Source organism: Delphinapterus leucas, chromosome 12 (genome assembly GCF_059928025.1).
Source record: "Delphinapterus leucas isolate spDelLeu-1000000601 "Yukka" chromosome 12, BTC_Dleu_Yukka2, whole genome shotgun sequence".
Taxonomy (NCBI): Eukaryota; Metazoa; Chordata; class Mammalia; order Artiodactyla; family Monodontidae; genus Delphinapterus; species Delphinapterus leucas.
Genome location: NC_143140.1, coordinates 43,078,507 through 43,094,426, shown reverse-complemented (window position 1 = coordinate 43,094,426; position 15,920 = coordinate 43,078,507). Strand labels below are relative to the sequence as shown.

Here is a 15,920-nt window from a genome sequence, read left to right as displayed (position 1 = left end):
ATCTACGGATAACCATGGATATAAAATCATATTGATGTGAATAACAAAGCATTTGCTTTCTTCTTTTCCAATCCTTAGATCTTTTATTTAGTTTTCTTCTCTTATTGCATTGGTAGCACCTCCAGTAGTATCAATACCAAACCCAAGAGGGGACTCTAGATGGGCTATTAAAACTGAGAGGACTAAAAGCAACTGCTTAAATCAGAGAACGGAATCTCAAGTCAGCCAGGTAGGAAAAAGAAGAATTGACTTAATAGCAGTTCCATACAATGATACTATAAAAAAAAAAAATCACTGTCCCCAGAGGCTTTTATTTGTGACAGTATAGAAGTGAGGAAGCAGGCCAAGTATAAAGAGCCCTGGTTCAAATTTAGCACAGGCAAGCAACTGAGCTCCTCTAACCATGATCATATATACCTGCTTACCCAGTTAATGAAGATATCTATGAAATTCAGTTGTCCTTAGTACAAGAGTCTTGAAAAACTGAGTTTAAAAAATAATTACAGGGCTTCCCTGGTGGCGCAGTGGTTGAGAGTCCGCCTGCCGATGCAGGGGACACGGGTTCGTGCCCCGGTCTGGGAGGATCCCACATGCCGCGGAGCAGCTGGTCCCGTGAGCCATGGCTGCTGAGCCTGTGCGTCCGGAGCCTGTGCTCCCCGGCGGGATAGACCACAACAGTGAGAGGCCAGGGTACCGCAAAAAAAAAAAAAAAAAAAAATTACGAAAACTATAGATAATATTAACTCTCTATCCCAAAAGGAAAGGAAACATTTAATTTTGATCCTTATTAGCCCATATATTTAGAATAATCATACAACAGACAAGACTTAAAGAAAAATTTTAAACTTAAAGAAAAGTTTTAGAGGCCAAAATTCTTGACTTCTTGCTTGACTTGTTCTAGATTTCCCTTTAAGAGAACATTTTCCCCTTTACAAAAACATTTTCTAAATTTAATATTTGTTCTCTGCTTATATCCGAAGTATCTATACTTTACAGGTAGTTCTTCATTATATGAAAATGCATATGTTAAAATTTTTACTTTAGATGGTAATTTATTATGAATCTGATTTTACAGAAGTAGAAACTGTCTTACTAAATTACTACTTCTTATCGATAAGTGCAAGCATATTAAAATCTATTTATTAAAATTTGGTGATCTTATCTACACCAACAGAAAGAACCATCTCTTTATCATATGAGAATAATTCAAGTTGTAGCTCTTAATATGTTTATTTTAACCAAATTTCAAAAAACAAAAATTCCAGTGTAAATTTAGAAGGAGCTTTGCAAAAGGCTCTTCAAGTTCATAAGAACTGAATTTGACTTGTACTTCCTTATTAATGGAGAATAAAGAAAGGCTAGCTGAAGGCTGCTAACAACTTTGTAATTCTCTGAAAATGGCACTTGGGCTTGGGACACAGGACTAGTATTTCAGTGGAGGAATTTGGCAGTATAAAGTATAGACATTTTCTGTTGATTAGTCTTCATCTTAGTCAGCCCTTATTGTTCAAACAGGAACAGACTGGATCTCCTAGCAGATATAAGCATGAGGATTTATGTTTTTTAAAGTTTAAAACTAACACTCTGAACAATGTTGTATGTTCATTAAAAATATACATACTTAGTATTAAAGGCTAAATTAATTTCTTTTTTTGAAAGGATCTCCAAGTTTAAAAGTATTAGCCACTTTTCATAATCCCTTTTATTAAAACCATACAATAAATAATCTTATTTTCACCAAGACCAGTCTAAAGTAAGGAAGCTATGTAAAGTTACTTCTTAAACCCACAATTTCTACTTGTTATATTATAAGTTGCTTCTGGACCATTTCTTTTCTATAGGCATTATTTTACTATTTATTTTGCTTAGAATAAAACGGCAATCAGAGAGCCTAAAATTGTGATTATTTGCCACTTGGCTTCTGACCATTCTCATCAGGCAACTTGGGAGACCTATGCAGCGCCAAAAGAAGTTCTGCCCACACAATGTCTTGTGGTGGGTGATGAGAATGGCACATTATCTGCCTAGTCCGAACAGAGGTCACAGCAGGGAGAGCATCTGCTAAGATAATGTGAATGAAGGAAACAACCATAATTGCCTCATTAAGAGATCTCTGGCCAAATAATCACAAGAAGAAAGGAAACCACCCTAAAATTAGGTATATAATAAGGAAAATTTGGGGTAGAAATAAAAAATGCAGAATTCAGGAGACTTGGGTATTCCACCGGTTTTGCTAATTTTCTTAGTCACTGTATGAATGAATGGAAACGTGGATGCAACAGTTCAGTTATTCAACTCCAGCCCTTGCCAGTCATTAGTAAGAAGCAGAAGATGCAGATTCACAGCTGTCCAGGATACAAATTTACAAAATAAATGTAAAACAAATGTAAGATTTAAAGTCTATTTCGAAATTACAATGAAGAGCATACAGTCTAAGAACAGGAGGGAAAAAAGGAAAGGGAAAAAAGGAAATTGTCTCTGCTTAACCAATTTACTTTCTTCTGTTTTCTATCTCTATGTTTTAAAAATAGATTTTTCTTATGTCAATGGTATATAATTACAACTAAATCCTCAGTCACTTTAAATTATATATAATTGAATATATATTTCATTCAACTGATAAAATTATTTCATAGTAAAAGCTAAGGTAAATATTTTCCCAATTTCGATTTAAATTAAGCATCTAAGCTGAATGAAAAACTAAAATGTATTGAAACTGTGACAAATTATTTTTGCATTTCCTGATATTTTGAGATTAAGCTTTATTAATTTGTATTATACAGTTAACATTGTATAAATAGAATCTTGTAGTGAATTATGATTATTAAATTTTTCTGATTCCAACAAACACAGTAAAATTAGCTTGTTACAACCACAAGCCAGGTTTAAAATAAGCAAACTATTTGATGACTTTGATGTTTTGCACCCAAAATGTGCTGGCTAATTTTTCCATTCCATTTACCATTCCGGTCTTTAAACTGCCTTAATCTCCTGCCCTCAGATGTTGACCTTGTAAGAATAGGGGTCATAGGTCAGAATAGACAGACCTCAAAGGATCTGGACTATCAATTCATGCCTGAGAGATTTCTCTTCCACAATAGGAACCTACTAAACAGCAAATTCCTAAATCTAATCACACAAGTATCAGGGTGAAACAGTTATTTATTGGAATTCGTTGATTTACATTTTTCAAACATCTCCTGCACCTAAAGAGCATTTTTCTTTTTCTTTTGGGAGCAGGTTCTGGGACATAATAAATATGAAAATAAAATCATTGAAAGAATTTTTAATATAAAACAGATATCCTTAATAAAATGGCACCATAAACCTGAGTACAGATTTATTGTTTCCAGGAATGCTATGTGGATTTCAAAAATATAGAACTAGAATTCCTAACTATAAAGTACCTGGGAAACTTCAAATTATACCACAGAGATAATGAGTGTAAGAGATTATACTGCCACAGAGGTGGATGGGGAGGGAGTGGAGGAGGGTTACCACTAGTTAGTTTTGAGCTCACTTGCTCTAAAGGGGAATGAGGGCATTAAATAAGTATTTTTTCTTTTTAATAAACAGGTGAAAATATATGATCCTTCAGTGAGGACAGACAAAAGCAAAATTCTTATGGCTTCCAAATCTTCTTGCAAATTAAAAAATTTGAAACCACAAAACTAGGACCCTATAAAAATAACTCTTCTATCATACATCTTTAATTTTTTTTAAAAAGGCAAGTTAGCTCTTCTGAGCTGAGAATTTAGACATATATAATGAGTTTCTATTTACATTCACTTTGGTCTTTCTGGCCATACATGGTAAATATAATGTACCATTCTAACACCATTTTAACACTGGACTATAAGGAATGTCAAATTTCATAATCAGTTTTTAAGTCTAAATGAAGAGCATCTTAAAAATGATAAATTTACAAGTCTTTCTAACATGAACAAATGAATTTCCTATACTTCCATGCCAAAAGCAGTAATACGGAACATCATAACAATTAACCTTCTTTCTAAACAAAATACACTAAAAGTTCAACTCATGTAGAAAATCAAGAAGCTTACTCATGTGCTAATGCAGTGATGCAAATGTATTATTGCCTGAAATGGAATGAAAGCAATAGAACGTTGGTATTATTTTCTAAGTTATTTTAAAAATCTCAAGTCAACATTGTTGAAAGGGAACTTGCATTATTATGAATAGCACTTCTTGCACACTGCGGTTGGGTCAAAAGATGTGGAAGGTTGAGAACAAAGAAGACAGTCACTATGCTAGAAAAAAATTACAATAAAAAAGGAGGTTAAAAAAACCATAAATAAAAAAACACAAAATTATATGTATATACCCAATATATTTATACCTATCATGCATATATGCATTTCAAATATATTTTAAAATTACACATATTTTTATTCTTTAATTATTAAGGATTAAAATAATTTAATCTACGTAGAAACATTTCCAGACCATTTGTTTCAGTCCACATCATTTTTACTAATATAACACATATGTTAATACAAACTGAAATTTTATTATATAAAATATTTAATTCTATATTACAGGTTGACATAATTATTTCATATAAATAAGATAGTGACAAATAAATAAAATCCTCATTCTACTATCTTCCCCCATTACTTCTTTTTCCTCATAGTAAATTGTAGCTCTTTAAAGAATAAAAAGATACCAAAATATACGCCAGTTTTTCAGAATAAGAATAAAGTTTTAAAATCTTTTACTAACAACAACCTTCATGTTAGTATAAAGAGAGCTTTTATAAGGTCATTAAATCTCTTTACTCTTCTGATAATGAACATAAGAAAAAGTAAACAGCAAATATAAATCAAAAATTATTTCATTTAAAAATTTAAGAAAATATTTTAAACATAAGAGAATTTAAAAGTTAGTATTTACTGCTATTATGTAGCTGGACGCTAGTAACAGCATACTAAATTCAGCAGAATTAAGACAATAAAAAAATAAACCCACTTTCTTTTGCAAATAGTTTACTTAAAATTAAGATAGAATCTTTAAAATTATTTTTTTATTTCTTGCCACAGAAACATAAATCTTCTCAAAAATATGCTTCTATATATAGATGTATATATATATATAGAACAAATAAGTTCTCTTGAGTGATGAAACCGAATTTGAATTTGTTAAAATAAACATTTTAGAGCTTTAATTTTTAAACCTGAAATGACAGAAATTAAACTTTCTAATTTAAAAACATTTCAAGAGAAAAGATATAGTTTTCAACAGATGGTGTTTGAACAATTCATATTATTCACAGGCAAAAAATGAGCCTAGACCTCAACCTCACACTTCACACAGGGGAAGAAAACTCTGTGATTAATCAAATTTGGAGTTAATCAAAGATTTTTTAAACATGGCAAAAAATAAAAGATTGATAAACGTCTTTATCAAAATTTAAAACTTTTGCTCTGTGGGAGATACTTAAGAGACTGGAACAATAAACCACAAACTCAGAAAAAATATTTGCAAATCATAAATCTAAGGACTTGTATCCACAATTTATATAAAGAGCTCTCAAAATGCAACAATAAGAAAACAATCCAGTTTTCTGGATTTTACAATAATAACTAATAGTAAGATAGAAACATTATAATATGCTATAATAAAAGTTATATGAATATATCTCTCTCTCAAAACATCTTATTGTATAAATTTAATGTCTTTCCCATTTTAACTATGCACTTATCATGCACTGTGGCCATAACTTTTGCAGCTTGGGATGCAACAGCAAGAATATCACAAATTTCTTTTTCCTTCTTCACAATTTCAGATAGAAGATTCCTTCATATCATATCTTAGCAACCTTAGCACATGATTTTTTTTTTCCTGATTAAGTCAAGACCTTTCTCCTTTTCACTTAGAAGAAGCACTTCGCGGCTGCTCTTTGGCATATCCAAATTGCCAGCAACACTACTCCTGTGCTTTGGAGCCATTATTAAGTAAAAAAAGGGTTATTTGAACACACACACTGCGATATCATGATAGTCAAACTGATATCCAAGATGGCTGCTAACTGACTAATGGACAGTGTATGCTGGACAAAGGGATGATCCAGGTCTGGATGGAACAAAGCAAATGGTGCAAGATTTCATCACACTACTCAGAACACTGCAGTTTAAAACTTACCAATTGTTTATTTCTGGAATTTTCCATTTAATATTTTTGACAGCTGATGACCATGGATAACTGAAATCCCAGAAAGCAAACCTATGGATAAGGGGCGAATACTATATTGATACACTCAAAAGTTTGGATGAATTTCAAAGCCATTATGTTGAGTAAAAAGAGCTAATTTCAAAAGGTTACAAATGAACTAAGCCCAAGTTAGGAGAAGGAAGAAAATAAAGACCACAGTGGAAATAAATGAAATAGAGACTAAAAAGACAATAGAAAAGATATATGAAACTAAGAACTGATATTTTGAAAAGATATACAAAATAGACAAAGCTTGAGCTAAACTTCAGAGAGAGAGATAGAGGAAAAGAGAGAGAACCCAAATAAATAAAATTGGAAATGAAAGAGAAGACATTACACCTGATACAACAGAAATACAAAGGATTATAAAAGACTACCATGAGCAATTATAAACCAACAAATTGAATAAACTAAAAGAAATGGATAAATTTCAAGAAACATGCAATCTACCAAGCCTAGAACATGAAGAAATAGAAAATCTGAGCATACGAATTACTAGTAAGGAGACAATCAGTAATCAAAAACATCTCAAAAACAAAAAAGTCCACGACCACGTGGCTGCATTGGTGAATTCTACTAAATATTTAAAGAAGAATTAATATCAATCCTTAAACTCTTCGCAAAAACAGAGGAGGAGGGAACACTTCCAAACTCATCTTATGAGACCAGCATTACCCTGTTACCAAAACCAGACATGAATACTATGAGAAAAGAAAATGACAGGTCAATATCCTGGATGAACATAGATGCAAAATCCTCAACAAACTATTAGAAAACCAAAATTCAACAATAGATTAAAAGGGTCCTACATCACTATCAAGTGGGATTTACTCCAGAAATACAAGGATGATTCAACATCTGTAAATCAATCAATGTGATATATATATACCATGTTAACAAAATGAAGGATAAAAACCATGATTATCTCAGTAGATGCAGAAAAAGCATTTGACAAAATTCAACATCTATTCATGGTAAGAACTTTCAATAAACTAGGTATAGAGAATGTACCTCAACATAATAAGGGCCATATATGACACAGCTAACATCATACTATGGTGAGAAGCCGAAAACTTTCCTCTAAGATCAGAAACAACACAAAAACACCCATTCTTGACACTTGATTCACATAGTACCAGAAGTCCTAGACAGAGCAGTTACATAAGAAAAAGAAAGAAAAGCATTCCAAATTGGAAAGAAAAAATAAAATTGTCTCTACTTGCAGATAACATGGTATTGTACATAGAAACCTCCAAAGACTACACCAAAACACTGTTAGAACTAAAAAATGAATTAAATAAATTTACAGGATAAAAACTCAATATACAAAAATCAGTTAATTTTTATATACTAACAACTAGCTATCAAAAAAGAAAATTAAGAAAACAACCCCATTTACAATTGCATGAAAAAGAATGAAAATCCCTAGGAATAAATGTAACCAAAGAGGTGAAATATCTATACACTAAAAATTACATGACACTGATGAAAGAAAATGAATAATTTTTTAAAAAATTGAATAAAACACAAATAAATGGAAAGATTTCTGTGCTCATGGATTAGAAGAATTAATACTATTAAAAAATCCATATCACCTAAAGTGATCTACAGATTCAATGCAATCCTTACTAAAGTTACAATGGACTTTTGCACAGAAATAGTACAAACAACCCTAAAATTTGTATGTAACCACAAAAGACCCAGAATAGCCAAAACAATCTTGAGAAAGTACAAAAATCTGGAGGTGTCACACTCCCTGATTTCTAACTGTACTTTGTAACTGCACTACAAAGCAATAGTACTCAAGCAGTACTCAAGCATTTGGCATAAAAACAGAAACATAGATTATGGAACAAAACAGAGAGCTAAGAAATAAACTCACACATATGTGGTCAATTAATTTACAACAAAGGAACCCCAAATATACAATGCAGAAAGGATAGTCTCTTCAATAAATGGTGTTGGGAAAACTGGAGAGCCACATGCAAAGGACTGAAACTGCACTACTACCTTACACCATACAGGAAAACCAATTCAAAACACTGAAAACTTGAACATAAGACCTGAAATATAAAACTCCTAGTAGGAAATATAAACCTTAAGCTCTTTGACAACGGTCTTGGCAATTATTTGACACCAAAAGCAAAGGCAACAAAAGCAAAAACAAAAGCAAAAAACAAATGGAACTATATCAAACTAAAAAGCTTCTGCACAGCAAAGGAAACAATTAACAAAAAAGGCAACCTATAGAATGGGAGAAAATATTTGCAAATCATCTACCTGATAAGGGGTTAATATCCAAAGAATATAAAGGATTCATACCAGCGAAAAGCAAACAAGCAATGCAATTTAAAAATGGGCAGAGGCCATTTACAATCACATCAAAAAGAATAAAGTACCTAAGCATAAATCTAACTAAGGAGGTAAAAGATCTGTAATCAGAAAACTATAAGACACTGATGAAAGAAACTGAAGAGGACGCAAACAGATAGAAAGATATACCATGTTCATGGATTGGAAGGATTAATATTGTTAAAATGACCATAGTACCCAAGACAATCTACAGATTCAATGCAATCTCTATCAAAATGCCAATGGCATTTTTCACAGAACTAGAACAAATAATTTTAAAATCTGTATGGAAACACAAAAGACCCTGAATAACCAAACCAATCTTGAGAAAGAAGAATTGAACTAGAGGAATCATGCTCCCTGACTTCAGACTATACTACAAACCTACCATCAAAAGAGCATGGTACTGGCACAAAAACAGACACCTAGATCAATGGAACAGGACAGAAAGTCCAGAAATAAACCCACACACGGTCCATTAATCTATGACAAAGGAGGCAAAAATACACAATGGGGGCAAGACAGTCTCTTCAGTAAGAGGTGCTGGGAAAACTGGACAGCAACATGTAAAACAATGAAATTAGAACATTTTCTCACATCATATACAAAAATAAACTCAAAATGCATTAAAGACCTAAATGTAAGGCTAGAAGCCATAGAACTCCTAGAAGAAAACACAGGGAGAACACCCTTTGACATTAACTCTAGCAATATTTTTTTGGATCTGTCTCCTAAGGCAAAGGAAACAAAAGCAAAAATAAACAAATGGGACCTAATTAAACTTAAAAGCTGTTGCACAACAAAGGATACCATTGACAAATGAAAAGACAACCTACTGAATGGGAGAAAATATTTGCAAATGATACGATTGAGAAGGTGTCAATATCCAAAATATATAAATAGCTCATACAACTCAATATCAAAACAAACAAACCAAACAATCCCATTAAAAATGAGCAAAATACCTGACTAGACATTTTTCCAAAGAAGACATACAGATTCACCATTGCTAATCATCAGAGATATGCAAATCAAAACCACCATGAGATGTTACCTCACACCTTTGTGGAAACTGTTTAAAGTTTTAAAATATATTACAGATGTATAGCATTTGTATATAGTATTTTACTTAGAGTAATGCCATCAAGGTCCAACCATGTTGCCACAAATGGCAAGATTCCATTCTTTTTTATGGCTGAGTAATAGTCCATTGTGAGTGTGTGTGTGTGCATGTGCGCGTGTGCATATATTTCACAAGCTGAAAAAGATACTTCCTATATATTTGAGACAAAAGAGTACCATGATAAATATACAAAGAGAATGTGAGATAACAGGAAATATATATTGGTCTTTGCCCCTGGTTCCTGGCACAGAGCTCCTAACGCCCTTGTAATTTCCTAAGTGATAAGAACACTAGAAGCACCTCTTTTTCTAATATCAGTCTTTGACCTCTGTTCCTGACACAGGGCTCCTGAAACCCTTGTGATTTCCTGGGTGATAGGAGGGTCTTCTGGAGGTCTAATGAGGTGACACTGGGTGGGCTCCTGGATGGCTCCTGAGTGAGGGCTCATCACTGGAAAGACCAAGCTATGATTAGAAGCTTGGAATTTTCAGCCCCACTCCCAGTTTTCTTGAGAAGGAAAAGGGGTTGAAAATCAAGCCTATGTGATGAAGCCTCTGTAAAATCCCCAAAGTACAAAATGCAGAGGGCTTCCAGGTTGGCAAACATATCCACACTGGGAGGGTGAAGCACTCCAGCCCGCTGGGAACAGAAGCTCCTATGCTCGGGACCCTCAAGACCTCACTCTATGTATCTGTTTATCTGGCTGTCATCTGTATCCTTTATCTGCTGTTATCATAACCTTGATAAACTGGTAAATGTAAGCATTTCCCTGAGTTCTGTGAGCTGCTCTAGCAAATTAAACAAACCTGAGGAGAGGATCGTGGAAACCTCTGATTTGTAGCCAACTCAGACAGAAGTTGCGGGTAACCTGGGTTACTTGCAACTGGCATCTGAAATGTGGTGGGAGAGCCTTGTAGGACTGAGCCCTTAACCTATAGGACCCGACATTATCTCCAGGTAGACAGTGCCAGAATTGAGTTAAATTGTAGGACACCCAGCTGGCATTGTGGAGAATTGCTTGGTGTGGGGAAAAACCTCCACAAATTTGGTGACCAGAAGTGAAGCAGTCTGTGTAAAAGTAATGGAGACACACAGGAGAGAAACATAATATGGAAGAACTGAGTTCTTCCCAGCATAGGAAAGAGGAAAACTGAGATTTTTTTTCTAAAGAGAGAAGTTAGAAATCAACAATAGCAAATGAACATCTCAGTGGAAAATAAGCACAGGACAAGAAACATGCAATTCACAGAAGAAAAAAATAAAATGAAAATTAACATATAAAAATATATTTAACCTTAGTCAAAGGATGCAAAGAAAAAAAGTAAGCTGCATTTCTTAACCTATGTAATTGGAAAAGATTTAAAAGATGACATTATTCAATGAGCAGTCTCAATTTTAAAGGGGTTGTACATTGGCCCTAACCATTTCTGAAGAGCGGTTTGGAAATAGATATCAAAATTTTTAAAGTGCATAGTTTTTGATCCAGATTTTTTCAGTACTAGGTATTTATCCCTTATGATATAATCAGACAATTTAAAAAAATGTACATATAAGGATTCTTACTAAGGTGCTACTGATAAATTTAAGATACTGGAAATGGCCTAAATTTAACAATTAAATTAATTTAACATAGCCTTGTTTTAAATTTTGGTACATTCACACAGTGGGAATTTATGCAGGTGCTGAAGACTAACATGGAATGTTCCACCATACACTTCTAAGTGAAAAAAAATGCAAGTTTCAAAAATACTGCATATACATTATGATTCCCACCTGTAGTTAACATTTCCAGTGATTTTTTTATATTTGAATTTTCTGTAGTGAGTTATCTTTTCAAAACAGACAAAATAATAAACGTATTTTCATATGAAAAAACAGGTGAGGTGTTAAGATGTACAGAGGGGCACCTCTGTCTGTTGGGAACTTCAACTTCCCATTTGTGGTCTCTGAACAGTCTGGTGGAAATAATGGTTGGGAGACTGTCTAGTGTGCAATACTGAGGGCTCAGTTAAGTATATTCTGCAGAGAGTTCAAGTTGCAAGATAGCCTATATTTCTGATAAATTCGATTCAAATACTCAGTGGTTGCATTTTATTTTATTGTGGCTAGATTTAATAACATAATAAAAATATAAATTAAAATTTTAGAAATCTTTTCCAAATACAATAAACTCACAGGCTAACAAGGTAAAATGATTACCTGTCTCCCTTTGGTTTTCTTTTTTGTAGTGTCTTCCCTTTGGGTCTTCTTTCACTTCCTAAGCAGGGGCTCCCACCAGGTCCTGTTACCCGTATTGATTCAAGGCCTTTGGAAGATTTTTTAAATGTGAACTCCACTGGTTCTCCTTCTTTTAGGCTTCTAAATCCTTCCATGAATAATTTGCTCTGAGAAGAGCAGGGGAGGGAGGGAGAGAGAAAGAGAGATCATGATTATTAATGCTTTATAAATTATCTCTGTGATTTTAAGATTAACACAGCAAGATATCCCCAGTTATTCATTGCTAAGTATAAAATCTTTTTTTTTAAAGTTCAGTGAAAGGCATACCATTTAAAAGTTTCCTGTTGTAATGCTGGCAGTGGGAGAATAAACTAATACCATTTTTAAAGGAATTTGGCAATACTTACAAAAACTTTAATGTGTATATTTTTTGGCCCAGCAATTCCACTTCAAGGACTCTCCTATAGACATACTCACACAAAGGTCCCTCCACCCCCATCACACACAAAAACCTATATCAAAATTCACTACGGCACTGCTGCCTGGTAGAAAAATTACAGCTACCCTAAGGTCCGTCAATGGGAAACTGATGAAATAAATGATAGTAGAGGTATATAATGTAACACTATTGAGCCATTAAAAGATCTATATGTATTAATGTGGGGAAGATAAACATGTAATACTGATGAGTAAAAAAAGTAAGGGTAAAGAACAGTGTGTCTACCATAACACCATCTATGTAGAGAAGTGTTTAAAAGATACATGTTTACTTATGTAGCAATGGGGTCTGAAACAACAAAACAGCAAACCATGAACAGTCATTTTTCTCTAGTCCTTTTTTGGGAAAGTGGGGAAGCTTCTGGATACACACATTATTGTTTTGTTTGAGCTTTCTTGTAATTTGAAAGATACTTAGTTTTTACCAAAAACAAAAAAAAAAAGTTTCCTGATTGGAAAAGTGTAACTTTGGTTACAAATAATTGGCTCTTTCAATCTAACTCTTCATCAAAGTCAATGTGCCAATTCAAACTATATTAAAATAAGTAAATCATTCTAATTTTATTTATTTCTTCAAATCCCCTTGTGTACATCTTACAGATCTAATTTTGAGTACGATGTAGTTCTTTAAGACTTTTCTGAATTTGGGGTCAAAAGGAAGCAAATCTGAATATAGTAGGTAGGAGACCCTGGTTCAAGTCCAGTTCTTTAAGAAAACAGGCATGCAACTTTGAATGAGTCATTTCTCTCTTTTCTGTTTAATCTGTAAAATTAAGGAATTTGAGTTTCCCCTCATGTGTTCAGAGGAACAATGGTCCTGAAAAAGATTCCATGAAAAAAGGATCTGGTGGTCAAATAAGTTTGTGAATTGCTACACCTAGTTTCTTCTTAGTTGGATCATATTAGCATATTAAAGTCTCTGAGATTTCATACCCTCCCCAACCTCCACTGAAATAAAAATCTTGTTTAACTGTGTTTAGCTCAGGAATTTCCCGACCTAATTGATCCCAGAGACCTTTCTTTATAACTACAGATGACTAACATACTTAGGGAAATGCTGGACCAGAAAAATCTCCACCCTTCCCAAGTCCATGACTCTAAAGGTAGGTAAATAATTACATATAACCAAATAATTACATGGAAAAGATAAAATCAACACTTCAAATTTCAATGCAAAAGGGGACTCTTCATTATGAAAGTAATACGGCACATGAAAACAGGGGTTTTAACCAGTTTCTAGTGCAGGTCGTCTGACACTGAGAAAGCCTGCACACGGAAGTGTAATTTGGCAGCACCTTTTCTGCTCCCTGATGCTGTGTAGGAATTAGAGAAAAAAAAATCACAACTGCCTACATGCTGTAAAATTTTTTTTAATTATTGTTTTTAAAACTTTATATAATATTTCCAAATCTTCTATTTTTTTCTCCTAAGCTCTCTCCTCACTAATTATAAACAGTCCTTTGCTTTCATTTCCTTTCTTACTCCCTACTCTAAAAAGTGCAGATTATCAAATCAGATGAAGTGGCGCATAGGGTCAACTACTGCAATTAAGAGAAGGGAGGGATAGCAGTTTTAATTAGAGCTATCATATGTTCATGCTTTGTTTCTATAATCAAAATTCTGTCACTTATTTCCTCATAGTTCCTAGTGTACTGGCACACTTGATTTCATTTTCCATTATTACAATTTTTGATAGGTATCATTTGTAAGTGAACTGCATTTCTGAATCTAAAGTAAAATCCTGCTCTCTGGCTATTCTTCACGATATTCTGAAAGAATACTTTTTCCCCCATTCTGTCATATACTCCCCTCCTTCCCCAAATGAGTACATAAGGCAATTTAGATTCACAGTAATTGACAATAATAATATCCATAAGAAACTATAATGGCTTTGCAAGAAAAGGACAAGAATTCACAGAGAATATTCTATCTTTGCTATTACACCAAAATTGCTGCTACATAAGTGGGAAAGATTTGTTAAAGGTGGGGAATTAGCTTATTTTATTTCTTCACAAAAATCAACTTCTCCCCTTGCCTTGGCAAATTTTATTAAAGATGCCTCCATTTTTCCAGTCATACTGGTTCCAATCCTTAGTTTTACCCAACCATTTACTGAATCAGGTGCATTCTTACTTTCATCTGCCCCAACCATTTCATTGGATTGCCACTGCCCTACTTCTGGTCCTAACTATTTCCTACCTGGATGAGTGTAATAGTTTCTTCATTGCAATTTCAGCATCAACTCTCCTCCCTACTCCTTAGCATCTTCCACACCTGCATATCTTCTCTGAATAAATCTTAGCCTGTTGGTCTCCTGTCTCAAAAATCTACAATACTTCCCTTAAATTGTAGGTAAGACCACTCATAATGTTACCTCTAGGTATATTTTCCACTTGCTTTCCCATTACTCTAATAAAGCTGGCTGACTTATACTTCCCTAAGCACATTTCACGTTTTCTCATCTCTGTACTCCAACTTAGGCTGGTGGGGATGCATTATTCTCTTAGTCATAGCTGTCTATCAAAATCTTACTCAAGATTCAAGGCATAATTCATAGGATCCTTTTTGCTATCATCCTCAATTGCCCAGTTGGAAATTCCCTCCTCTTTCACTTAACTGATTCTTGTATATAGTTTTTATAATACACTGCTGCGTAATGCAGATATCTGTGTATGCCTTACTTTTATTTGCTCTTTTGGATTTTCCTTCTCTTGAAGGTCAGGGACTGTGATATATATCTTAGTATTTCCCAAAGGACTTAGCCTAATGCCTGCAAACAACTATCATTCAATAAGTACTTAAAAGAATCATAGATTTAGCATCAGTAAGATCATTAATCATTATTTAGTCCAACTCTCACTTGAAAAAAAAAGGTGGACTGAACTCTAAGGGGTTAAGCTCATGCCAAGTCAAATTTCCCAGCTCCTACTTCTGCTACATAAAATAACTTCTACTTTTAGTGTCAAGGTGACACTGTGCATGATACCTTTGGAATAAAATGCTGATAGGATTATAATGGTTCATGGTAATAACGTTATTCTCTGACTCCATTCAGAAGTTAATATGGATCTATTTTTCTTGGTCTTCCTTCTTCCAATATTCTCTAATCACTCTCATTGCTATGCCTCACAATTCATGATGCTCTGCCTATGAGAACCAAGAGTGCAGATTTATGTAGATTTTTGCTCAATCTACATGTAAGACTTTCATAAGGCGAGCCATTTGGTGTTTAGGCTTACATTGTCATCTGCAACATTTGTTTGGACAAAATAGACGTTTATCTTCTACAGGAAAGAATCGCAATTACTGAATGAATAAATGAACAAAGAAATGACCAAATGATTGTAGAAGCATTTAGAAGCTGCTGACATGCCTGCAAAGGTATCAGGCACTTACAAAGGGGACAGGCCAATTTTGAATGTGCACATATTAACTCATCTAACACCTTTAATTTGTGTTCCTCTTCCTCCAATCAAATAAGGTTCCCCTTTCTCCCACT

The 15,920-nt window shown here is 33.7% G+C and overlaps 1 protein-coding gene across 1 annotated transcript in view; it reads right to left on the bottom strand.

Annotated features, from left to right (window-relative positions):
• LIN28B (lin-28 RNA binding posttranscriptional regulator B) overlaps positions 1–15,920 on the bottom strand; it is a 121,236-nt gene that overhangs the window by 43,201 nt on the left and 62,115 nt on the right. The window contains exon 3 of the mRNA XM_089921664.1: positions 11,906–12,090. Within this exon, the coding sequence (XP_089777790.1) occupies positions 11,906–12,090 (185 nt within the window). The remainder of the gene's footprint in view (positions 1–11,905; positions 12,091–15,920) is intronic.